General features: G+C 39.8%; 1 protein-coding gene across 1 annotated transcript in view; it reads left to right on the forward strand.

Moving 5' to 3' along the window:
- Positions 1-12053: 12053 nt before the first annotated feature.
- IPO7 (importin 7) overlaps positions 12054-27497 on the forward strand; it is a gene marked incomplete at its 3' end in the record, with an annotated part of 47070 nt that continues 31626 nt past the window's right edge. The window contains exons 1-2 of the mRNA XM_079708456.1: positions 12054-12164; positions 26603-26684. Of these exons, the coding sequence (XP_079564582.1) occupies positions 12081-12164; positions 26603-26684 (166 nt within the window). The 5' untranslated portion in view covers positions 12054-12080. The remainder of the gene's footprint in view (positions 12165-26602; positions 26685-27497) is intronic.

Genomic DNA, 27497 nt, shown 5'->3' on the forward strand with positions numbered 1-27497 from the left:
AAGACTCAAGACGTTGTGGCACTCGGTGCCCTGAGAGTGAAGCTACAAGAGTGGACCCTTCTTGGGATAACCAAACCTACGCCAAGAGAACAGGCTGGAGAGAGGATCAGGGGATAGGAATTCCGGTGTCTTTGTGTATAAGAGCAAGAATTCACACAGGGGAACCAAGATGGCGGAGTAGAAGGACAAGCTCTCACTCCCTCTTGTGAGAACACCAGAATCACAACTAGCTGCTGGACAATCATCAACAGGAAGACATTGGAACTCACCAAAAAAGATACCCCACATCCAAAGACAAAGGAGAAGCCACAATGAGACGGTAAGAGGGGCGCAATCACAGCAAAATCAAATCCCATAACTGCTGGGTGTGTGACTCACAGACTGGAGAACACTTATATGACAGAAGTCCACCCACTGGAGTGAAGGTTCTGAGCCCCACATCAGGCTTCGCAACCTGGGGGTCTGGCAATGGGAGGAGGAATTCCTAGAGAATCAGACTTCGAGGACTAGTGGGATTTGATGCAGGACTTCGACAGGACTGGGGGAAACAGAGACTCCACTCTTGGAGGGCACACACAAAGTAGTGTGCGCATCGGGACCCAGGGGAAGGAGCAGTGAACCCAGGGGAGACTGAACCAGACCTACCTCCTAGTGTTGGAGGGTCTCCTGCAGAGGCAGGGGGTGGCTGTGGCTCACTGTGGGGACAAGAACACTGGCAGCGGAAGTTCTGGGAAGTGCTCCTTGGCGTGAGCCCTCCCTGAGTCTGCCATTAGCCCCACCAAAGAGCCCAGGTAAGCTCCATTGTTGGGTTGCCTCAGGCCAAACAACCAACAGGGAGGGAACCCAGCCCCACCCATCAGCAGTCAAGTTTTACTGAGTTCCGCCCACCACAGCAACATGCAGCTCTACCCACCACCAGTCCCTCCCATCAGGAAACCTGCACAAGCCTCTTAACCTCATCCACCAGAGGGCAGACAGCAGAAGCAAGAAGAACTACAATCCTGCAGCCTGTGGGACACAAAACCACGTTCACAGAAAGACAGACAAGATGAAAAGTCGGAGGGCTATGTATCAGATGAAGGAACAAGATAAAACCCCAGAAAAACAACTAAATGAAGTAGAGATACGCAACCTTCCAGAAAAAGAATTCAGAATAATGATAGTGAGGATGATCCAGGACCTCGGAAAAACAATGGAGGCAAAGATCAAGAAGATGCAAGAAATGTTTAACAAAGACCTAGAAGAATTAAAGAACAAACAAACAGAGATGAACAATACAATACCTGAAACGAAAACTACACTAGAAGGAATCAATAGCAGAATAACTGAGGCAGAAAAACGGATAAGTGACCTGGAAGACAGAATGGTGGAATGCACTGCTGCAGAACAGAATAAAGAAAAAAGAATGAAAAGAAATGAAGACAGCCTAAGAGACCTCTGGGACAACATTAAACCCAACAACATTCACATTATAGGGGTCCCAGAAGGAAAAGAGAGAAAGAAAGGACCCAAGAAAATATTTGAAGAGATTATAGTCGAAAACTTCCCTAACATGGGAAAGGAAATAGCCACCCAAGTCCAGGAAGTGCAGAGAGTCCCATACAGGATAAACCCAAGGAGAAACATGCCGAGACACATAGTAATCAAATTAGCAAAAATTAAAGACAAAGAAAAATGATTGAAAGCAGCAAAGGAAAAACAACAAATAACATACAAGGGAACTCCCATAAGGTTAACAGCTGATTTCTCAGCAGAAACTCTACAAGCCAGAAGGGAGTGGCATGATACAATTAAAGTGATGAAAGGGAAGAACCTACAACCAAGATTACTCTACCCGGCAAGGATCTCATTCAGATTCGATGGAGAAATCAAAAGCTTTACAGACAAGCAAAAGCTAAGAGAATTCAGCACCACCAAACCAGCTCTACAACAAATGCTAAAGGAACTTCTCTAAGTGGGAAACACAAGAGAAGAAAAGGACCTACAAAAACAAACCCAAAACAATTAAGAAAATGGTCATAGGAACATACATATCGATAATTACCTTAAACGTGAATGGATTAAATGCTCCAACCAAAAGACACAGGCTTGCTGAATGGATACAAAAACAAGACCCATATATATGCTGTCTACAAGAGACCCACTTCAGACCTAGGGACACATACAGACTGAAAGTGAGGGGATGGACAAGAGCCAAGGAAGGACACTACATAATGATCAAGGGATCAATCCAAGAAGAAGATATAACAATTATAAATATATATGCACCCAACATAGGAGCACCTCAATACATAAGGCAACTGCTAACAGCTATAAAAGAGGAAATCGACAGTAACACAATAATAGTGGGGAATTTTAACACCTCACCAATGGACAGATCATCCAAAATGAAAATAAATAAGGAAACAGAAGCTTTAAATGATACAATAGACCAGATACATTTAACTGATATTTATAGGACATTCCATCCAAAAACAGCAGATTACACTTTCTTCTCAGGTGCGCACGGAACATTCTCCAGGATAGATCACATTCTGGGTCACAAATCAAGCCTCAGTAAATTTATGAAAACTGAAATCATGTGAAGCATCTTTTCTGACCACAATGCTATGAGATTAGAAATGAATTACAGGGGAAAAAAACGTAAAAAACACAAACACATGGAGGCTAAATACTACATTACTAAATAATCAAGAGATCATTGAAGAAATCAAAGAGGAAATCAAAAAATACCTAGAGACAAATGACAATGAAAACATGACGATCCAAAATCTATGGGATGCAGCCAAAGGAGTTCTAAGAGGGAAGTTTATAGCTATACAAGCCTACCTCAAGAAACAAGAAAAATCTCAAGTAAATAATCTAACCTTACACCTAAAGGAACTAGAGAAAGAAGAACAAACAAAACCCAAAGTTAGCAGAAGGAAAGAAATCATAAAGATTAGAGCAGAAATAAGTGAAATAGAAACAAAGAAAACAATAGCAAAGATCAATAAAACTAAAAGCTGGCTCTTTGAGAAGATAAACATAATTGATAAAGCTTTAGCCAGACTCATCAAGAAAAAGAGGGAGAGGACTCAAATCAATAAAATTAGAAGTGAAAAAGGAGAAGTTACAACAGACACTGCAGAAATACAAAGCATCCTAAGAGACTACTACAAGCAACTCTATGCCAATAAAATGGACAACCTGGAAGAAATGGACAAATTCTTAGAAAGGTATATCCTTCCAAGACTGAACCAGGAAGAAATAGAAAATACGAACAGACCAATCACAAGTAATTAAATTGAAACTGTGATTAAAAATCTTCCAACAAACAAAAGTCCAGGACCAGATGGCTTCACAGGTGAATTCTATCAAACATTTAGAGAAGAGCTAACACCCATCCTTCTCAAACTCTTCCAAAAAATTGCAGAGGAAAGAACACTCCCAAACTCATTCTACGAGGCCACCATCACCCTGATACCAAACCCAGACACAGATATTACAAAAAAGGAAAATTACAGACCAATATCACTGATGAATATAGATGCAAAAATCCTCAGCAAAATATTAGCAAACAGAATCCAACAACACATTAAAAGGATCATACACCATGATCAAGTGGGATTTATCTGAGGGATGCAAGGATTCTTCAATATATGCAAATCAAACAATGTGATACACCATACTAACAAATTGTAGAATAAAAACCATATGATCATCTCAATAGATGCAGAAAGAGCTTTTGACAAAATTCAACACCCATTTATGATAAAAATTCTCCAGAAAGTGGGCATAGAGGGAACCTACCTCAACATAATAAAGGCCATATATAACAAACACACAGCAAACATCATTCTCAATGTTGAAATACTGAAAGCATTTCCTCTAAGATCAGGAACAAGACAAGGATGTCCATTCTCACCACTATTATTCAACATAGTTTTGGAAGTCCTAGCCTTGGCAATCAGAGAAGAAAAAGAAATAAAAGGAATCCAAATTGGAAAAGAAGAAGTAAAACTGTCACTGTGTGCAGATGACATGATACTATACATAGAGAATCCTAAAAATGCCACCAGAAAACTACTAGAGCTAATCAATGAATTTGGTAAGGTTGCAGGATACAAAATTAACACACAGAAATCTCTTGAATTCCTATACACTAATGATGAAAAATCTGAAAGAGAAATTAAGGAAACACTCCCATTTACCACTGCAACAAAAAGAGTAAAATATCTAGGAATAAACCTACCTAGGGAGACAAAAAACCTGTCTGTAGAAAACTATAACACTGATGAAAGAAATTAAAGATGATACAAACAGATGGAGAGATATACCATGTTCTTGGATTGGAAGAATCAATATTGTGAAAATGACTATACTACCCAAAGCAATCTACAGATCCAATGCAATCCCTATCAAATTACCTATGGCATTTTTTACGGAGCTAGAACAAAAAATCTTAAAATTTGTATGGATACACAAAAGACCCCGAATATCCAAAGCAGTCTTGAGGGGAAAAAAACAGAGCAGAGGAATCAGACTCCCTGACTTCAGACTATACTACAAAGCTACAGTAATCCAGACAATATGGTACTGGCACAAAAACAGAAACATAGATCAATGGAACAAGATAGAAAGCCCAGAGGTAAACCCACGCACCCATGGTCAACTAATCTATGACAAAGGAGGCAAGGATATACAATGGAGAAAAGACAGTCTCTTCAATAAGTGGTGCTGGGAAAACTGGACAGCTACATGTAAAAGAATGAAATTAGAACACTCCCTAACACCATACACAAAAATAAACTCAAAATGGATTAGAGACCTAAATGTAAGACCGGACATTATAAACCTCTTAGAGGAAAATATAGGAAGAACACTCTTTGACATAAATCACAGCAATCACACTTTTTTGACCCACCTCCTAGAGTAATGGAAATAAAAACAAAAATAAACAAATGGGACCTAATTAAACTTGAAAGCTTTTGCACAGCAAAGGAAACCATAAACAAGATGAAAAGACAACCCTCAGGATGGGAGAAAATACTTGCAAACGAATCAACAGACAAAGGATTAATCTCCAAAATATATAAACAGCTCATGCAGCTCAATATTAAAAAAACAAACAACCCAATCCAAAAATGGGCAGAAGACCTAAATAGACATTTCTCCAAAGAAGACATACAGATGGCCAAGAAGCACATGAAAAGCTGCTCAACATCACTAATTATTAGAGAAATGCAAATCAAAACTACAATGAGGTATCACCTCACACCAGTTAGAATGGGCTTCATTAGTAAATCTACAAACAGCAAATACTGGAGAGGGTGTGGAGCAAAGGGAACACTCTTTCACTGTTGGTGGGAATGTAAACTGATACAGCCACTATGGAGAACAGTATGGAGGTTCCTTAAAAAACTAAAAATAGAATTACCATATGATCCAGCAATCCCACTACTGGGCATATACCCAGAAAAAACCCACAATTCAAGAAGTTACATGTGCCCCAATGTTCATTGCAGCACTATTTACAATAGCCAGGACATGGAAGCAATCTAAATGCCCATCAACAGATGAGTGGATAAAGAAGATGTGGTACATATATAAAATGGAATATTACTCAGCCATAAAAAGGAACGAAATTGGGTCATTTGTTGAGACGTGGATGGATCTAGAGAGTGTCATACAGAGTGAAGTAAGTCAGAAAGAGAAAAAGAAATATCGTATATTAACGCATATATGTGGAGCCTAGAAAAATGGTACAGATGAACCAGTTTGCAGGGCAGAAATTGAGACACAGATGTAGAGAACAAACATATGGACACCAAGGGTGGAAAGCCATGGGGGGTGGGGGTGGGGGTGGGGGTGGGGGTGGGGGTGGGGGTGGGATGAATTGGGCGATTGGGATTGACATGTATACACTGATGTGGATAAAACTGATGACTAATAAAAACCTCCGATATATATATATTAAAAAAAAAAGATTTCCCCCAAAAACCAACAGGGAGATCGTTCAGTATATAAAAGGATTTAAAGGGAAAAACGTCACCCCAGGAGTGCTGCCTCCTCCTCATATTATCAGAAGAACCAGATTTGTGCACTTGGAGGAGAAATACCAATTGTTTTCCTTCATGCTGTGGACTTGGATAAGAAAAATGTCTCCTCTCCATAATCTCACCATTTACTTTGGTTCCACCTATGTAGCCCTTACAAGAGAATTTGCTAATTTTGTTCTCCAAGACCAGATGGCCATTGATTTACTTGGGTGGTCGAAGGACACCTACTCTCCTGATGAACATTTCTGGGTGACACTTAACAGGATTCCAGGTATGCGGAACTTGATTTCCATTCTACATAAAGTCTGGAAGCATTGTGTGTGTGTGTGTGTGTGTGTGTGTTTGTATTTTACACTTTGAAAATATCTTCAATTGCATTATGTATATTTACCTATGTTTCCAGCTTTATGGACACCCTGTAGACTGTTTTGTGTGTCTGTTTCAATGGAATTCATATAACATAAGTTTCAGTTCTTACATATCAGTTCTAAGGCTCTGTCTTTGTGACTCTGAAGGACAGGCCTTTGGGGGTGGGACTCAAGGTAAACAGAACTTTGCACTTCCACAAAAAAAAAAAAAAAAGAATTCACACAGGGGTTGTAGGGAAGGGGAAAGGTAGAGGAAATGATGGTATGAACAGCTAAACAAAACTCTTGCCCAGTTTGAGAGTGTAAGTGTAATGGGGTGCAATTAAGTTACTTGACTCAGGTTATTTAAAAGGTAATGGTTACAGTTGTTTAAAGCAGAAAATAAGAATAATAGGGCATCAAAGTTAGTGATGTCATATCAGTTGGCGTTATTTAAGAAACTTACAAGCACAACTGAAAATTCCCAGTTATCAGTCTAGAAATGTTCATAGACATAGACTATCCTTTTTTTCTTTTTTTGGTAATTAAGTGATTTAAATTTAAAAAAAAGCAAAATATTGGAAGCACAAATATTCAGATTAACAGATGGTAGACTCCTCTCAGCAGAGACAATAAAAAAAGACTTTAAAATTCTTCTCAAAAAAAAAAAGGACTCAAGACGTTGTGATATTGGCATAGGGACAGATAAATAGATCAATGGAACAGAACAGATAATTCAAACACAGATCTTCACATATGTATTTGGGCAACTGATTTTTCAAAAAAGTGGCCAAGTAAGTCAATGGTCAAAGGGTAAGCTTTTTAACCAACTGTGCTGTACTAACTGGATATCCATATGCAGAAACAATTAACTTCAATGCTTACCTCACACCATACACACAAAAAATTAATTCACATTGGATCATAAACCAAAACATAAATGCTAAAACTGTAAAATTTCTAGGAGAAAACATAAGAGAAAATCTTTACAATCTTAAGGTGAGAAAGATTTCTTACATAGAACACAAAAAGCACAGTTATGAAAGAAACAATAGATAAATTGGACTTTATCAAAATAGAAAATCATTTTTTGAAAGATCAGTTAAGAAAATTAAGACACAAACCGAAAGAAAATATTCACAAAACAGAAATTTGACAGAAATAATTGTACACAGAGTATCTTACAACCCAATAGCAGTAAGGCAACAACCCAATTTTAAAAACAGGCAAGGAACTTCCCTCGTGGTCCAGTGGTTAAGATTCGGAGCTCCCAGTGCAGGAGGACCAGGTTCGATCTCTGGTCAGAGAACTAGGTCCTGCATGCCACAACTAAAGCTCCCGCGTGCGGCAACGAAGATCCCAAGTGCCACAACTAAGACCTGGCACAGCCAAATAAATAACTAAATAAATATTAAAAACAAAACAGGGCTTCCCTGGTGGCGCAGTGGTTGAGAGTCCGCCTGCCGATGCAGGGGACACGGGTTCGTGCCCCGGTCTGGGAAGATCCCACATGCCGCGGAGCGTCTGGGCCCGTGAGCCATGGCCGCTGAGCCTGCGTGTCCGGAGCCTGTGCTCCGCAACGGGAGAGGCCACAGCAGTGAGAGGCCCGTGTACCACACAAACAAAACAAAACAAAACAAAACAAAACAAAAAAACCCCCGGCAAAACAGGGAATTCCCTGGTGCTTTAGGTGCTTTCACTGCCATGGCCTGGTGGTTCAGTCCCTGGTCGGGGAACTAAGATCCCAAAAGCCACGTGGCATGACCAAAAAAAAAAAGACAGGCAAAACAGTTACTTTCCAAAAGATGATACAAATAGATATAGTAGCACATGAAAAGATGCTCAACATTATTAAGTCATCAGAGAAATGCATCTTGTACATACCATTACACATCCACTGCATTAGATAGACTTAAATTATTATTTTTATTTATTTGGCTGTGCTGGGTCTTAGCTGCAGCCTGCAGGATCTAGTTCCCTGGCCAGCAATCAAACCCAGGTCCCCTGCATTGGGAGCATGGAGTCTTACCCACTGGACCAACAGGGAAGTCCCTAAACACACTTGAAAAGACTGAGAATCCAAACTGTTGATGAAGATGTGGAACAATGATTCTTCCAATCCAGGAGCATGGTATATCTCTCCATCTATTTGTATCCTCTTTAATTTCTTTCATCAGTGTCTTATAATTTTCTGCATACAGGTCTTTTGTCTCCTTAGGTAGGTTTATTCCTAGATATTTTATTCTTTTTGTTGCAATGGTAAATGGGAGTGTTTTCTTGATTTCATTTTCAGATTTTTCATCATTAGTGTACAGGAATGCCAGAGATTTCTGTGCATTAATTTTGTATCCTGCTACTTTACCAAATTCTTTGATTAGCTCTAGTAGTTTTTCGGTAGCATCTTTAGGATTCTCTATGTATAGTATCATGTCATCTGCAAACAGTGACAGCTTTACTTCTTCTTTTCCAATTTGGATTCCTTTTATTTCCTTTTCTTCTCTGATTGCTGTGGCTAAAACTTCCAAAACTAGGTTGAATAAGAGTGGTGAGAGTGGGCAGCCTTGTCTTGTTCCTGATCTTAGTGGAAATGGTTTCAGTTTTTCACCATTGAGGACAATGTTGGCTGTGGGTTTGTCATATATGGCCTTTATTATGTTGAGGAAAGTTCCCTCTATGCCTACTTTCTGCAGGGTTTTTATCATAAATGGGTGTTGAATTTTGTCGAAAGCTTTCTCTGCATCTATTGAGATGATCATATGGTTTTTCTCCTTCAACTTGTTAATATGGTGTATCAAGATGTGGAACAATGAAATGTCCATGATGGCTGGTGGGAATGTAAGATTGTACAACCAATTTTAGAAATCGTTCGGCAGTATCTTATAAAGTTACATATACACTTACAATGCAAACCAGCCTTTCCATTCTAGCTATTTACCAGAGATATGAAAACATATATCCACACAAAGATTTGTACACAAATGTACATATCAGCTTTATTCACAATAGGCAAAAACTGGAAATGACTCAAAGGGCCACAGATGAATGGATAATTGTACGTCCAGTCAATGGACTGCCATTTAGCAACAAGGATGACCTGATGTACTCAACATCATAGAAATAATCTCAGAAGTGCTACAGTGAGTGAAAAAAAAAAAAAGCCAGACATAAAAAGTGCTTACTGAATGCTTCCATTTATATGAAACTCTAGGAAAGGCAAATCTAACTGACAGGAATAGAAAGCATATGTGTCATAGGGCTGAGCATGTTAAGAGGTGACTGGGAAGGGCTAATGGCTAGAATCTATATGTCGATTATGGTGGTGTTACATGGGTGTATAACTTTGTGAAAACTCACTGAATTTTATGTAAATTATACCTTGATGAAGTTGATCTTTAAAAATTTTTATATGGTTTAGGTCATAAACTTCAATTTTATGTAGGTCAGTGTACTTAAAAGAAATGCAATAAAATGGTCTTCATGTGACAGTATCAGTACAAGGTTGTCTTTAACCTTTCCTTGCATATACTAAGCTTTATAAGGACATATATGTACCAAACTGTTGAAAGTGCACACTTACTGCTGGGAAGGATGCTCTGCAGAAAGTCCCAATTTCTTCACTTTCTTTAACTTTCCTTCCTTGCCCTCTTACCTTCCTTTCTCCTCGGCCCTTTTCTTAATACCAGTAACAATTTATGTTTGTACTGAGCTTTATAATTACAAAGAACTTTTTAACCTCATTGGATTCTCAGAATAATTTTGGGAGCCTGGGATGGAATTATTTCCTCATTTTATAGATGATGGAAATGAAAAATGAGGGCCAATGAGATAAAAAAATTTTACCCAAGGCAGCACAGTTTGTATGTGCCTCAGAACATAATCAATAGCTCTTTTCTTAGCTTCCATGTCCTTTTTTTACCCCTACACTTTAAATTGTTTAGAGTAAAAACCTTACCAAGGTGTAAAAATAAATTCCACTTAGTTACAAATATAATGATTACCTTTATTGAAAACAACCTAAATTTCATGAAAAGTTTTGTCTGAAATGTTTTGGATATCTGAAATAGGCCTAACATAGGAAGTATAGGATGTGGGGTTTTGGTAATTATAGGATGTCTTGTTGACAAAATCCAGTCACCTCAGACAGGTCAGTCTGGGCCTTAAGATGCCTTTGGGTGCAAGGTACTTATGATCAAGGGCCCTGTCATTGATGTTCACCCACAAAAGCCGCCAATGGAGGGCTGTAAAGGGAAGATTAACTCTTTCCATTTCTTTATAGCTATTATGGTCACTCCCTGAACCCCGCTTTCCTTTCTCTTACCTGCAGCCAGACAGGTTTTTGTTTGAACAACAGAACCATTGTTTATAAGATCAATTAACCAAATCACTCCTGGATTGTCCCTTATCTCTTCTTGATTTTTGTGGAATCCCATCCTAGCTCAAAACTAGCCCTGAAACCCTGTGTTTTATACTTCTCTGAATTCCTCAGACTAACGTTGCCCAAGGAAGTGTAGATATCTATATTGCCTTTGGGAATGGGAATAGGGACTGAGGGGTGGGGTAAGATTATCTATTTATATTTATATTGACCTAACATGGTGCTTTTTTTTTTTCCTCCGGTACGCGGGACTCTCACCGTTGTGGCCTCTCCCAATGCGGAGCAGAGGCTCCGGACGCGCAGACTCAGCGGCCATGTCTCACGGGCCCAGCCGCTCCGTGGCATGCGGGATCCTCCCGGACCGGGGCACGAACTCGCGTCCCCTGCACCGGCAGGCGGACTCCCAACCACTGCGCCACCAGGGAAGCCCCTCCACATTTCTTTTGAGAGGCAGAGTGATTCATTGGAGAGAATGAAAACTTTGAAAACAGAAACATCCTTGGTTTGAAATCCTAGGCAAACCTCTTACTAAGTGACCTTGGGCAAGTTATTTAACCTTTCTGAAAATGTTTGACTGTTTAAAGAAGGTGGATTTTAATAGGGATTATGCTTTTATTCTGCATTTAGAGGTGATCTGTATAAAGTCTGTGCCAAAATTTGGATACTCAAAAAATAAACAAAAAAAACAAACAAACCAAAAACCCCATAATTTTAGTATTTGATTATAAATATGTAATGTGATAAACACCTTTTACACATAAAGCTCATTTAACCCTTTATGTTATTTCCTTAGGATAAAGTGTCATAAATGCGATTAGTTGGGTCAAAGATTATAAACATTTTTATGGCATTTAGTAACACATCTCAAATTGCTTTTCAAAAGGCTCTCTTCAATTACACAGCTACTAGCATCACACATTGCATCAGCCTTACCTTATGGTTACCATAGGTATATTATTACGTGAAATCTGTGTGTAACTGATTGTTTTAATTTTCTTTCTGTGAAGTTTGAACATTTTTCTCTTTCTGAAGAACAGGTCTTGTCTGTAGGAGCGACAGCTCAGGGCCACGTGGGCTGCGGACTGCCCAAGTGGACTACATCTCCCAAAGTGCTCCACGGGCGCGCCGACAGGAAGTGGCCGGAGCATCTCCCGCCTCCAAGCCGAAGAGAAGAGGTTCTATCCGGGGCCTTGGCGCTTCTCTTTCCTTTCGCGCCGGTTGCCGCTGCGGAGCGCGGCGGGTCCATGTGCGCAGTGAGCGGCGCTATTCCTGGCCCAGTAGCACCCGAGCCCCGGGTTTGACTGCGTCCGCCCTGCGATGGACCCCAACACCATTATCGAGGCCCTGCGGGGCACCATGGACCCAGCCCTGCGTGAGGCCGCGGAGCGCCAGCTCAATGAAGTAAGGACGCCGGCCTGGCGGCGGCGACGACAGGCGGGCGGGCGGGCGGACTGTGGCAGGCCGAGCCCTCCGGGCCTGGCCAGAGGCGGGGACGGCGTCGCTGAGGGGCCCAACTGGAGCCGTGGGGCGGGGACCTGACGGCGAGTGCCACGCCGGGGCCCTCAGGCTGCTGCGGCGGTGGTGGCGGCGGCGGCCAAGGCAGCCTTTGCGTCGGATCCTGAGCTGGGCCTCTGGCTGCGGTCGAGGCATGAGGAGCCGGCTGGGGCGAGGCGGGCGTGACGGGCTGGACACATGGCTGGCTCGGGTGGCCGGCCGCCCTCTGGCTCATTCCCAGATCGTTCCTCGCGCCCAGGAGGGGGCGAAAGTCACCGGGAGGTTTTTCAGACGTTTCCGGTAGCAGTCCCGCTGGCGCCGGATTCGGAGGGGCTCCTGGGAATGCAGAGCTAGTCCCACTGGGGGCCGTGCCTGTCAGCTTGTCACTTCCCTGGGCTGATCGGTGACCTGCACAACTTTCTCCTCTCCGGCTGAGCTGCTAGGAACAGCTTTCAGAGGCGAGCCCCCGCTTCTTAGGCAGGGTGCGGGGAGTGCGGGATACCCATGGGAGTCTGATTCACTGCTCTTCTACTCTGTTAACGCCTCGGTCGGGGAGGCAGCGCGATTTAGTGCAAGGTGTCAGGTGAAGTGCACCCTTTATGTAGATCTGTACCACTAATTTCTTGACTGACCTTGGGCAAGTCTCTTAACCTTTCGACGCTGAGTTTTTCCCATTCATAAAATTAGGCCACAGGGTTTGCTGTGACAGTCAAGGGAGACGATGTAAGACAGAGTGCCTTGAAACGTGCCAAGCTCCATGTCAACTCTCTGAGCGTTGGTTTCTTTTTTTCCCATATTTTTGGAGGAGACCACCCTCTGGAAAAGAGCCTTATTATGTGGGTATTTTATTGTACTTTTTTCAGTTTCATTCTTTGTTTCTAAATTTCTGTAACATATTTTAGTGAGTATTTTAAAGGCTTCTTTAAAGGATCGCTGTCACTTCCTATGCCTTCCTATGAATTTGCCCAGCTTTAGTGAGGTTTAGTGTACTTTTTTTTTTTTTTTACATAAAGAGAAGTCCCTCGTTAAAATAGAAATTCAGTTAGTTTATGCTCTTCTTAGCTGGTGGGTAAATTATTTAAAAACATTATTTATATTGACTTCCAGGAGTATTGATAATTGAGCATCTTCAGTGTACAGTGGTGTTTTAGAGATTCCTGGCCTCAAGGAACTTAAATTTTAAGAAGACCACCCATGGAGTATAGACAAATTAAGTGTAAAATTATTTAAAATTGAAAAGTTAAATCTATTTTATATGTAAATAAGACCATTAGATCTTGCCAAAAATGATGCTGAAATTCTTAGGCTCGAAGACACCTTGGGAGGAGGATAGATTTCTTTTGGATATAAAATAGTGAGTTGAAAGAAATTCCCACTTTGAACCATTACTAAACCATAGAGGGAGTTGTGGATTGCTTTTTATTTTGATTTGTTTTGTGATAGACACAGGTTAAGATGAACATTATTTTGTTGATGATGTGCTAATGCATATATAAACCTAGACACACTGAAAGTTTAGTCATAGTGATTTCTACCATAACTTTGCCCTAAAAGCACGTTATTTTGACTAAAGGACTTGTGTGTAATTATTAATTTTAAAAATTATTATTTGAAAGAATTGGTTCCCTTGTAGAAAAATTGGGTAAGTGATACTTTCTGCAAATTTGAAATTCATTTATTCCTCAAGCAGGTTATTGAATGTTCAGTTGTATGTACTAACATCTTGTAGTAGAGACCTGGGGTAAGTATTTCACAAGCTAGTTTTTAGAAGATAAATAATCAAAATAGTATTCAGAGCATTTATTACTTAACCCTTAAGCTGCTGTTAGGGTTTTGAAATACTCTGAACACTGCTCATCTTTTCTTTCAAAAAAATTTGATATCTGGCCTGTATTTCTGTGATGATTAAATGTTTACATTTTGCAAATTTCTTTGTCATTACACCTAGATTTTTTAGTAATTTTCCTAAGACAACTTTTCTATTAATTAGAATATTTATTCTCATTTCTAATCTTGATTCCATTTTAATGAAGTGCTTCCATTTGAATACTTTTTGCTTTGACTTTATTGTGGCAGAACCTTGATTTAGGAAATAGATCCCAGATAAGTCTTGAAGAAGCTTTACTGTAGTAAGAAGGAGGAAGTAGCATTTTATTTCTGGCAAGCTCTTCTTGCTTTGGATAAAATAGGGTGAACCAATCGGTCCATGATGTCTCATTCAACTGAAGCTACATTTTGGTTCATTTAGTTAAAAGAAAAAGATCATTGCCATTTGAATGGATCTCTTCAGCTAAGTGAAGTAATCACTAACTCTATAAAAATTGTAAATGTTATCCAAGTATTAGAGTGCAGATGGTTTAAAAACAACGAAAAGTGGCTTTGTCTCAGAGCTACTGCACTTAACTGTTCCATCTGCTTGGAACCCCTTTTACTCAGTTGTCTCCCAGAAACTTCTATCACTATTCAACTGCCTCTGTATCCCTAAGGAGTGGCCTGACTACCATGCTCCCTGTCTCTCTTCACTTGTTTATTTTTCTCTGTGTCACTTATTTATCATATGTATTTTGCTTATTGTTTCCCCAGTATAATTTTTGAGTTTCATGAGGTCAGGTATTACTGTGTTTTGTTACTGCAATTCTTTGTTTGTTAATGGTAGGCTTTACTGACTTCCTGTTATAATAGAGAACAGTATAGGCTTTAGATGTCTTCTACCACCTCCACTTCAAGGATTTTAAGGGTGCTTTTTTTGTTTTTTAATTGTATTTATTTATTTTGTTTATTTTTAGCTGCGTTGGGTCTTCGTCGCTGCGCTCGGGCTTTCTCTAGTTGCGGAGAATGGGAGCTGCTCTTCGTCGCGGTGCACGGTCTTCTCATTGCGGTGGCTTCTCTTGGCTGCAGAGCACGGGCTCTAGGCGCACGGCCTTCAGTAGTTGTGGCTCACAGGCTCTAGAGCGCAGTAGTTGTGGAGCACAGGCTTAGTTGGTCCGCGGCATGTGGGATCTTCCCGGACCAGGGCTGGAACCCGTGTCCCCTGCATTGGCAGGCGGATTCTTAATCACCGTGCCATCAGGGAAGTCCCTGTTTATATATATGTTTTTATGTTACATATAGATAAAGTTCCATAACACTGTTAAAGACCACAGTAAAACCACTCTTTCTGGCAGGTATTTTCAAGATAAATCTGATTTAGTATTCCCCACTTACTCTGTAGTGTGTTATGAATTTTGATTTTTTTTGGAACCTCTGCTGTAATTTGGAACCCATGGTTCTCTCTCATGTCCCAATTTGAAATATGTTTGTATAACAAGCTTTGCCTCAAAGACTGAAGAAAACCATTGTGATTTTTTTTTTTTTTTAACTACTGAAGATTTCTGCACTAGCTGTGGGGTGTTAAAGTTACTTAACTTCTAACCATCATTTTCCTTATGTTATTATGGTATGACATTGTGTTGTGTGGGTTGAGTGAGATGATGAATGTAAAAATTTTAGGAAAGTGTTGGCACCTACTAATTTCTCTCCAGATTATTTGAATTACTGTTTAAGTGCCAATTGATTAACCAATCTGACGTGCAATACATTTCATTTCCTACCTCAGTCTACTAACTTTGTAGTTGTTCATCTCAGTGGCAGATGATCAGCACTGATGGAGAAAGAACACAAGTACATATTATTTGGACACTGAGCTCACTAGTAGATAGCATTATTGCAACATGAAAATTGGCACTCTTATAAGCACAGTGCCTGCCACATTATAGGCTCTCTATAGTAAATGTTTGTTGAGTGCAAAGAGAAATAAGAACTTGAATAATAGAAATGTTTTTTTTTTCTTTTTTAATATATTTATTTATTGCTGTGTTGGGTCTTCGTTGCTGCGTGCAGGCTTTCTCTAGTTGTGGCGAGCACGGGCTACTTTTCATTGCGGTGTGCAGGCTTCTCATTGCGGTGGCTTCTCTTGTTGCGGAGCACGGGCTCTAGGCACTTGGGCTTCAGTAGTTGTGGCACGTGGGCTTCAGTGGTTGTGGCTCGTGGGCTCTAGAACGCAGGCTCAGTAGTTGTGGCACATGGGCTTAGTTGCTCCGCGGCATGTGGGATCCTTACGGACCAGAGCTCGAACCCGTGTCCCCTGCATTGGCAGGCGGATTCTTAACCACTGTGCCACCAGGGAAGCCCTTGAATAATGTTAAGAGTGTTAAGAATACTCATCTTTGAATTGTTAAAGTAGGTTTGTGTTACAGACATCTGTCACTTCTCATTTAAATTATATACTATGTTTTCTAGTATATCTAGAAGTGCAATTTTTAAAAATTTGTTTAGCTAATCTAAAATATGTGCATTTGGTATTCATTCAGCATTGTTTCTTATATTCCAGACTATCTGCTCTTGAATGCAAAGACTGTCCTTTCCTATCTGTGCGCGCGCGCACACACACACACACACACACACACACACACACACACACTGATAAATACTTGTTTTTTTCATTTGTAAGATAAAGAAAATAATATCTGGAGGTTTTTGGCAGATTATTATAACAGAGAACAATATCGCTGCTCTCTTCCTGCTTTAGCTGCCAGTGTTCTTCAGTGGAAACCTTTCTATATGCAAACCTTTACTCATGCTGCTCACCCCTCCTGTTAACCTCTTATCTCCTTAAACTGAAATTTTTCCTAACCATAAATCTCATTTAAATCTCTTTTAAACCCTCAGTTCCTAAGCTTAATTGCTGTAAAATGCTTATGTAGGCAGAAATGCTGCTTTTTCACGTGCTTTATGTGAAAAAAAGTAAGGGGACATAGCTTCGATAAGTTTCTTGATATTTTGTGTTTATCTTTAAGATTCACGAACTACCTAAGTCACATCTGCTGTCTTCACAGATGGTTACTATTACAACTGAAAGTGATATATTTATTTATAAATGGTTAATTTTATTTTATTTTATTAAAGGCTTATGAAATGTTTAATCAATGAAAATCTTAGGTCTGGAAAAGTGCAAAATGACGGCACATTTATAGGACAATTTAGCAAGTCTAGAAATTCAGCAAATATTTATGAGGTTACGGTGTATATTTTTGGAAGATAGAATAGTTTGTAGTCTGAGCAGGTTAACATTCTTTAATTAGGAATATCATGAAGTAGATCCTGTTGTGAATTTTGGAGAGGGAAAGTTCCTGGATTCTTGGAGGGTTAGACAGGAAGTTATTCAGTGACAGAGCATGTTAAAGATCTGAAAGAAAGATAACACCATGTTAATATTTGTAAGAAAACAATGTTCTTTTTCAGAAATAGATGCATGCATTATTTTACTTACTGTTTCTGTCAGTGGCACATTAACGATGAGCTTGATTTAAAGTGGGCGCTTTTTTTTTTTTGTCGCCAAGTAATTTATAATTACGAAGTTTTTAAAAAACCCCTTAGTTGGAAAGCATTACCACAATTTAATGAAAGGCAGGAGGACACAGTGAAGAGCCTCAGCCTGGTCCCAGTTTTACCACTACACTGCCTTAACCTCACTATGCCTCATATTTCATGTAGGTAAAGTAGATACAGTATTTGCCTTTGTCAACTTCTCTAGTAAAGCAGAGAGGGTAGAAATTCCTTGGCTCTTGAAATTACCTGATTGTATTCATTTTATGTAAACTCTGATGTCATAGTGCCCTTAAGCCCTCTCTTCCTTATAAATGATGTAAAGTACGGTAACTGATTGAAGGTCCGTTTGGTTACATTACAAAATGGCGAGAATTGATAAAAAGTTACGACTTAAAGAGTAAGCTTTAAAAGATATTGACATGGGCTTCCCTGGTGGCGCAGTGCTTGAGAGTCCGCCTGCCGATGCAGGGGACACGGGTTCATGCCCCGGTCCGGGAAGATCCCACATGCCGCGGAGCGGCTGGGCCCGTGAGCCATGGCCGCTGAGCCTGCGGGTCCGGAGCCTGTGCTCCGCAACGGGAGAGACCACAACAGTGAGAGGCCCGCGTACCGCAAAAAAAAAAAAAAAAAAAAAGATATTGACATTAGGTGATTACATTGGAAAATGTGGGTCTAGAAGGGAAATTGATATTGGAGAAAGCAATGCTTACTACAGTCTGTCTGGTTCGAGGAGCTGGAAACACCAAGGAGAAAATGTCTAGTAGGCAATTGGGAATGTGGAACTGAAGTTTAGGAGAGAAAGCAGTAATGGAAAAGTGATTTTTCTTCTGCAGGTGAATTGAGAGGAAGGGAGTGTGATCCAGAGGTGTGGGGTGGACTAGAGGGCTGCATACCCTTTGGGCCATGCCCATTTTGGGGACATTGAGAGACATAGGGAAAAGGAGACGGGAGAATTGTGCAGAAAAGCCAAAGGGCGCCAAGAAAAGGAATTTCAAGTAAGAAGATTGGTTGTAGGTTTAGTTTCATTTTTCCTTAAATATTTTCTACCAGTGAACATGAATTCCTTTTGTAATAAGTAAAAAAGCTATTAGAAAAAGAAAGGGTTGTTGGTATTTCTAAATGAGGGAAGTTAAAGCAAAATGAGTTTGGTGGGGGCAGGGGAGGGGAGCTTTAAAAATATTGGCAACCTTGGAGAAAATTTCTGATTACAGGGTTAGTGAGTGAAATTCTAGTAAGGGGGTAGGAATAAGTTTGTAGGTTAAAAAGGTAGTAGGGTCAGGGGAAGTTTGTTTATGTGATATGTATGTCTTTCGTTTTTTTTTTCTTTTGTAGTTTGACTTATTTTGGGGAGTAAGGGGAGCTACCTGTGGAGTAGAAGTTCTTCAGGCCTATTATTAGCTGTTGTAATAATAGTTTTCTACTTGTAATTTTTTTTTTTTCTTTTGCGGTATGTGGGCCTCTCACTGTTGTGGCCTCTCCCGTTGTGGAGCACAGGCTCCGGACGCGCAGGCTCAGTGGCCATGGCTCACGGGGGCAGCCGCTCCGCGGCATGTGGGATCTTCCCGGACTGGGGCATGAACCCATGTCCCCTGCATCGGTAGGTGGACTCTCAACCACTGCGCCACCAGGGAAGCTCTTGTAATGTTTTAATAGTCATCTATCCTAGAATTATATTCTTCATACTGCTTCAGGACCTTATTCTTCCTGCAGCATAGATCTGATCATGTAAAAACTTTCAAAAAAAGTTCACACTTAATGGATCTTGATGTGGTCACAATATACCTATTCATTTTTTTAAAAATAATTTTTATAGATTTATTTATTTTTATTTATTTTTTGCTGCATTGGGTCTCTGTTGCTGCTCGCAGGCTTTCTTTAGTTGTGGCAAGCGGGGGCTACTCTTTGTTGCGGTGCACGGACTTCTCATTGGGGTGGCTTCTCTTGTTGCGGAGCATGGGCTCTTGGCGCACGGGCTTCAGTAGTTGCGGCTCACAGGCTCAGTAGGGCTCTAGAGCACAGGCTCAGTAGTTGTGGTGCACAGGCTTAGTTGCTCCGCGACATGTGGATCTTCCCAGACCAGGGCTAGAACCCGTGTCCCCTGCATTGGCAAGCGGATTCTTAAAGCACTGCACCACCAGGGAAGTCCCTACCTATTCATTTTTGTCTTTCACTGTTCTCTTTCATTCTTCTAGTAATCTCTTTAACATAACCCATACTTCTTTTCCTTTTAAAAATCTTTTCTCTCCATCTCTGTGGGTTTAAATCCTTTAGGGTCTAACTAAAAAACTTACCTGTCAGTCTAATTAGAATTAATCTCCCAACCTACTTGATAGTGGTGATCTTTTATCTCTGTCGTATCTGGCATGTTGTAAGTACTAGTATGTGGAGTGGAGTTAAAGGAGATGGAGATGGAGTTGGAGCTCTTGAAGAATTTTGATGAGGTGGGTTAAGGATGAACGTTGAATAATTTGGCATGATGACAGATGATGAGAAGGTAAAAAGTTGTCTAGAAAGGTAGTTTGTGTTATGGTAAGCAGTTTTTAAACCTGAGTATTAGCAGTTTTAGCTCTACTTAATGATATATAATGACCCATTTGTTGCTTCATTTCTCCTGGTTCTCTGACTGCTAGAAGCCAGGAGCTTGAGGAGGGGCCTATAATTAGTGTCAGCATCCAGAAGTTACATTTATACTTTGACTCATAAAAGATTTATTGTAGCATCTTCTCAAGCCTAATCAGTGTTTGCCAAACTTTGTGATAAAAATTGATGCTAGTGATATTTTTACTTAAATTTATTTTTTATAGTGTAAAACATGAAGACCTTTAAAATTTATGATAGTTAATAAATATAGTAATATTTAACATGTGATAGGAATTCTTCTAAATATGTGATAGTTTGCTATATCCAAGAATGCCGGAAAGTTGTTAGAGATTACTCAATGCTTGAAAGAGTTTTTTCCTAACTTGTATAGTTAGTGTATATCTTTATTTGTCCTGTTTTATAATTGTACAGATCCATGGGTTTTTTCCCCCATTTTTAAACTTTATTGGGGTATAATTTACATATCATAAACTTTACCTGTTTTAAATAAAATCAGTGATTTTTGGTAGATAATACTATTACCACAATCCAGTTTTGGAACATTTCCATTATTCCAGTAAGGTGCCTCTTTCCAGTTTGTAGTTAATCCCCATCCCAGTCTTAAGTGATTACGAACCTACTTTCTGTCTCAATTTTCTTGAGAACCTGATTTTTAATATTTAGTACTAATTTAAGTCCATTTGTTACCTTCTTTGGGAGAATACAAGGCTTCCTGCACTAGGGATTTCAGCTGGATGGGGCCAGTAGGTAGATGTCCGAGGTTGAGATTGCTTGTGCTATTCCTGCTGACAGAAATATCCTTTGTTTCTTACCCTTAGTCTAGCTCTGTTGTCTGAAAGTAACTTTTTTTTTTTTTTTTTGGTCAGTTGTTCTTTTTGGATTTATGCTGGTTTGTTTTTGAAGGCATTCAAAGTGACCTAAAATAATAGGGTAATAAACTAAATGCTTGTTTTCAGTGTTTAGTTTTGTTGATTTTTAAAAATAAATTTATTGATTTTAGCCACTTTAGTATCCAGTTCAGTGATTTTTAGTGTATTCACAGTTATGCATCCATCACCACAAACTTTAGAACGTTTTTATCACCCCTAAAGGAAACCCCATACCATTAAGCAGTTACTCCTAATTCCGCCCTACACCTCCAGTCCTAGGCTACTTTTTGCTCATAGATTTGCCTATTCTGGACATTTGATATATATGAAATCATACCATCTGTAGTCTTTTGTGACTGGCTGCTTTCACACAGCATAATGTTTTTAAGGTTGATACATGTTGTACCAAGTGTCAGTACTTCATTCTTTTTATTACTGAATAACAATACATGAATGTATGGATATGCCACATTTTGCTTATCCATTCATCAGTTGATGGGCATCTGGGTTGTTTCTACTTTTTTTTTTTTTTTTGTATTATGCTGCCCTCTCACTGTTGTGGTCTCTCCCGTTGCGGAGCACAGGCTCAGTGGCCATGGCTCACGGGCCCAGCCGCTCTGCGGCATGCGGGATCTTCCCGGACTGGGGCACGAACCCACGTCCCCTGCTTTGGCAGGCGGACTCTCAACCACTGCGCCACCAGGGAAGCCCTGTTTCTACTTTTTTAGGAATAATGCTGTGAATGTTCAAGTAAAAGTAGTGTTGTTGGCTTTTTCTTTTAATTGAGGGATAATTTACATATAACACAAAGCTCAAAAATATGTACAGCTCAGTCAGCTTTTACTTAGGTACCACCATCTAGATTAAGGTAGATAGATAGATAGGTAGGTAGGAAGATAGATAAGATAGATAAATAAAACATTTCCATTGGCCTAGAATTTTCTCTTGAGACTTGTCTTCAGGTTACCATTATTCTGACTTCCATTAACTATAACTTGGATTTGCCTGTCGTTAAACTTCACATTAATAGAATCACATAGTATGTGATATAGTCTGGCTTCTTTCTCAATATATTTTTGAGATCTGTATTATTGCTTGATTCCGTAGGTTGGTTTTATTTTTTTAATTTATTGTATAGTATTTCATTATATGAATTGTACCACAGTTTGTTTATACATTCACTTGTTAATGGACAGGTATTATTGTGAACATAAGCACTTATTTCTCTTGGATATATAAGAGGGAAATTGCTAGGTTGTAAGATAGGTGCATGTCAGATACTGCCAGTTTTCCAAAATGGTTGTACCGTTTTATACGTCTACCAGCACTGTGATCCATTTTTTTCCCCATCTTGACCAGTGCTTTGGTGTATTGCATATATTGTTTTGTGGTAAGATTGTCTTGTCCACTTGTTCTAAGTCTGTGTGTGTGTGTGTGTGTGTGTGTGTGTGTTTCCACACTGCGCGGCTTGTGGGATCTCAGTTCCCCGACCAGGGATTGAACTCGGGCCATGGCAGTGAAAGCCCGGAATCCTAACCATTAGGCCACCAGGGAACTCTCCATTTGTTATGTCTTGATATTTGCCAAAATACTTTCCATTCCTTAGAGCTATCCTGTGAAGTAGATTTTGTTATACTAACTTGGTAATTAAGAGTTAGATTTGCTGAATCAAACTTGCTCAAGAGTTAAAAATGCAGGAAGTGACATCACTTATGCTTATAACTGTCTGATTCTAGCAGTTCATTCCAGGAGTTCACAATTTGATGCGGGAGACAAGATACCTACTGTCTTTTTTTTTTTTTTTTTTTTTTCTGTATGCGGGCCTCTCACTGTTGTGGCCTCTTACTGTTGTGGCCTCTCCCGTTGCGGAGCACAGGCTCTGGACGCGCAGGCTCAGCGGCCATGGCTCACAGGCCTAGCCGCTCCGCGGCATGTGGGATCTTCCCGGACTGGGGCACGAACCCGTGTCCCCTGCATCGGCAGGCGGACTCTCAACCACTGCGCCACCAGGGAAGCCCCCTACTGTAATATTAATGGCCTAAAAAGTGCCATAGTAGTGGTCTTTGTGGGCTCATCGGTCTAAAAATATAAATATGCTTTTTCACTCAGCACAGCCCCTAGGTGATCAGAACTGCTTCCAGAGAGCCTTTTTTTGTTGATTCATTGTTATTCTTTCAGTAAATTTGTTGAGTATTTTGAATGTCAAACTATGAGGAAGTGGGTATACAGTAAAGTCCTTACTCTCAGTGGAGCTTAAAGTCTAATAGAGGCAGACATAAAACCAGCTACAAATATAATAATTACAAATATGTAATAAGTATTATGAAGTAAAAAAACCTTGGAGCTTATGAGACTAATAGGGAGCCCTGCTTAGCCCTAGTGTGATCAGTGAGGAAATGCTTCTCTAAGGAAATGTTTAAACTGAGACCCAAAGAATGTGAAGCTGTGGACCAGTTAACTCTGGTGGAGCACTGGAGAGAAGTGTTGTAGGTAGAAAGTCACAGCATGTACAAAGACTGTGCAATGGGGTAATGTGTATTGTTGAAAGGACCTAAAGAAGGCTGCTATAAGGTGGGGCGGTGGGGGGTGAAAGGTTTCTTTATTATTTATTTATTTATGGCTGCATTCGGTCTTCGTTGCTGTGCGAAGGCTTCTCATTGCAGTGGCTTCTCTTGCTGTGGAGCACGGGCTCTAGGCGTGCGGGCTTCAGTAGTTGTGTCTCGCGGGCTCTATAGCGCAGGCTCAGTAGTTGTGGCGCATGGGCTTAGTTGCTCCGTGGCATGTGGGATCTTCCTGAACCCGGGCTTGAACCCATGTCCCCTGCGTTGGCAGGTGGATTCTTAACCACTACACCACCAAGGAAGCCCCGAGAAGGTTTCTTTAAATGAGGCTGAAGATACAGGCAGGAGCAAGATAACACAGGGCCTTTTAGGCTTTAGGAAATAGAGTAGAAAATTGTTAAAAGATTTGGTTAAAGGGAATTAGTTTACAATTTTAAAGATTATTGGCTGCTAAATAGAGAATGGTTGGGGGGGCAGATGGTTACATTAAGAGAGATGATAGTCACTTGGACTATGTTGGTGATAATGGGAATGGAGAAAGTGGATATAATAATTATACAAGCATTTTATATATAGAATTGATAGGGCCTGATATATTGTATTGGGGTAAAAAAGAGGGAAGTATTAAAGATGACGTTCAGTTTTCAGACTTGAATAACTGTGAGGATAGTGATGACAGGGGTTGGGAGAGGTGGTACAAGGAAATAGAGTCACAGCTTTTAGGGAAAAAAAATGATTTGAACATAGTAAGTCTGAGAATCCTGTGAGACAATGAAGGTAGGGATGTTAAATAGGTCTGCTAGAGTGTCCTGGACTGGAAATGACATATTTGATTTATAGATAGTATTTAAAGACAGGAGTTGGATGAAATCAGCTAGGGAGCAGAAAAGATGGCCTGTGACTGAGTTCTTGCACCACGTTCTAACATTTGTACATAGAATGAGAAACAAGCAAAGGAGCCTGAGAAGGTACCAGGAAGAGTGGTGTATGAACTATGTAGGTGGAAGGGTGTTTCAAGAAAGTGATAATGGTTAACTGTGTTCAGATCTATTTGGAGTACTGGAAAGGGTAAATTCCTCCCCTTCATCCAACTGCTCCTGTCCAGGTCTTAAATTTAAGCATTACTTCTGGGTTAGGAGGTTCTGCTTTTGATTCTTCCATAGTGTTTTCTGTTTCTTCCATTATACTTTATGACAGTTACCTGTTTGTTTTGTTTTCCTTCACTTTTAAGTTTCCATGAGGTCATGGAGACTCATTGTCTTGTTCAACCTTGTATTTTCAGCTCCTAGCGTAGTGTTTTGCACCAAGAACACCTAAATAAATAATTTTTGGAGTGACTGAATGAGCAAAGTATCATTCTGGGTCTAATGTGAAAGACATTTTTTTATATCCAAAGGGAAATTTTTCTGTTTCTAAGAATGTGTTTGTAGAATGCATGAGAGAGTAGCATTGACGTATATACACTACCAAATGTAAAATGGATGGCTAGTGGGAAGCTGCTGAGTAGCACAGGGAGATCAACTCAATGCTTTGTGATGACCTAGAGGGATGGGATAGGGAGGGTGGGAGGGAGCCTTAAGAGGGATGAGGGGATATGGGGATATATGTATACATATAGCTGATGCACTTTGTTCTACAGCAGAAACTAATACAACATTGTAAAGCATTCATACTCCAATAAAGATATGAAAAAAAGTCTGTAAGGAAGAAACTAAAATAAAAATCACTAGTGTCCATGTGAACATGTGCAGAAAAACACTAAAACTTGGGCTGGAAGGAGGAGATAACATTATAGGAAATGGTTATATTGGGGGAGAGGGAATGAGAACACATATGAGAAGAGATTTCAGTTCTTTATTAATAAATCAAAATCAAATATGACAAATTTAGGAATTATTAAGTAACTTTTGTACTGTTAATGAAAGTAACCCAGGATCATAGCATAAAATTTGAATAATAGAAAATAACATATAGAATAGGTTCTCTATAATCTTACCATCCAACTTACCATACAACTTATTAGCATTTTTGGTGTATTTCCTTGTTTTCTGTATATGTTGCATAGTATATTCATGTAAATATATTTGCTAAATTATCGTATAGTTTGTATCATACTTTTATTGTATGTTCAAAGCTCTTCATTTAAATTTCCTGTTGAAATATGCATACAGAAAAGTGATCGTGAGGATACAGTTGATTAATTTTCACAAACTGGACACACTTTTATAAAACAGCCGTATTAAGAAATAAAACGTTGGGCTTCCCTGGTGGCGCAGTGGTTAAGAATCCGCCTGCCAACACAGGGGACATGATGAGTTCGAGCCCTGGTCCGGGAAGATCGCACATGCCTCGGAGCAACTAAGCCTGTGCGCCACAACTACTGAGCCTGTGCTCTAGAGCCCGTGCTCCGCAACAAGAGAAGCCACCGCAATGAGAAGCCCATGCACCGCAACGCAGAGTAGCCCCCACTTTCCACAACTAGAGAAAGCCTGCGCGCAGCAACAAAGACCCAATGCAGCCAAAAAGAAAATAATAATAATAAAATAAATAAATGATTAAAAAAAAAAGAAACGTTATTAGCACCTTGGAAACCGCCCCTCAGGCTATTAATTTTTACTCATTTAATTTTTGTCTAGCCACTTAATAGAATGTCACTGGAGAAATTACTAGTGAATTGAGGAAATAGGTATCATCACATAAGACACTGTTATTGAGCTGCTGCCACCAGTGTAGGTCAGAAGTGCAGTGGTACACAGGCAAATGCAAACATAGAAAAAAGTTTTAGGAGTTAGGTTACTGAATTTTTTGAGTTCCTTATATGTGAGTGATAGGAAATAAGGTTGGAATCAACTTGTGGAGGAGAGCCTTTTGTGCCAGCCAAGCAGTGAAATAGAGTACTGAGAAGATTTATTTGCAGAAATTTAAAATGTATTTTTTTTATTTGTAGGCACACAAGTCTCTGAATTTTGTTTCAACACTGCTTCAGATTACTATGTCGGAACAACTGGATTTACCTGTGAGACAGGCAGGCAAGTCTCCTGAATTATTTTCTTGGATGTATGTAAATAATATCATTTCAGAGGTTCATAGTTGAATAGCAGAAGTATCTTGGGAAGGCCCTTCAGTGATTTTCTTCACTGAAAATTGGTTTGCTCCCTTGTGTTTACTACAGACTGCCACAAGTGCCTTGCTATCTGGTGGCACAGTTTAAAGGAATGTGATATTTCACTGAATTAAAAAAGAAGCTGGAAGGAGAAATTGATGGGGTTTATTGAAAGAGTCTCCATATTCCCTGTTCTCCAGCTGTTTGCTTTTACTATTTTATTTTAACCATTTAAAAGGTACTGTTTCTTAGTTCCAGTTTCAACAAAATATTGAGTAATTCCCTCAGTATCAGAGTCTATGAAAATGTGGCATACTGCTCCTGATATCATCTGTTAGTCTGCAAAATAATGGAATTGACATCTTTAATGCTTGTTGTTTAATTTATTTGCAGATGTATTTCTTATAGGAAATATAAAGTGCCAATAACCTTACTATTCTAGAAAAACCAGTTATATTCTGGGGTTATTTCTTGCTGTTCTTTTTCCCTACACCAGTTTTGTTAAAAGAATTTTTTTGCTTACTTTATTTAATGTATAGTAAGCACATCCCTTTTCTCTACATAGTGTTTATCTTAAAAGTTATGTTTTAATGGCTAAATAATTTACAATAATGTGCCATATGCAGTGAACCATTTCTCAGTTGTTGGAATTTAATCTCAGGTCTGTTTGATTAACAATTGTATTCCCAGTGCCTAAGGTATTGCCTGACACACTGCAGGTACTCAGTAAATGAATGAA

This window comes from Hyperoodon ampullatus, assembly GCF_949752795.1.
Source record: "Hyperoodon ampullatus genome assembly, chromosome: 7".
Taxonomy (NCBI): Eukaryota; Metazoa; Chordata; class Mammalia; order Artiodactyla; family Ziphiidae; genus Hyperoodon; species Hyperoodon ampullatus.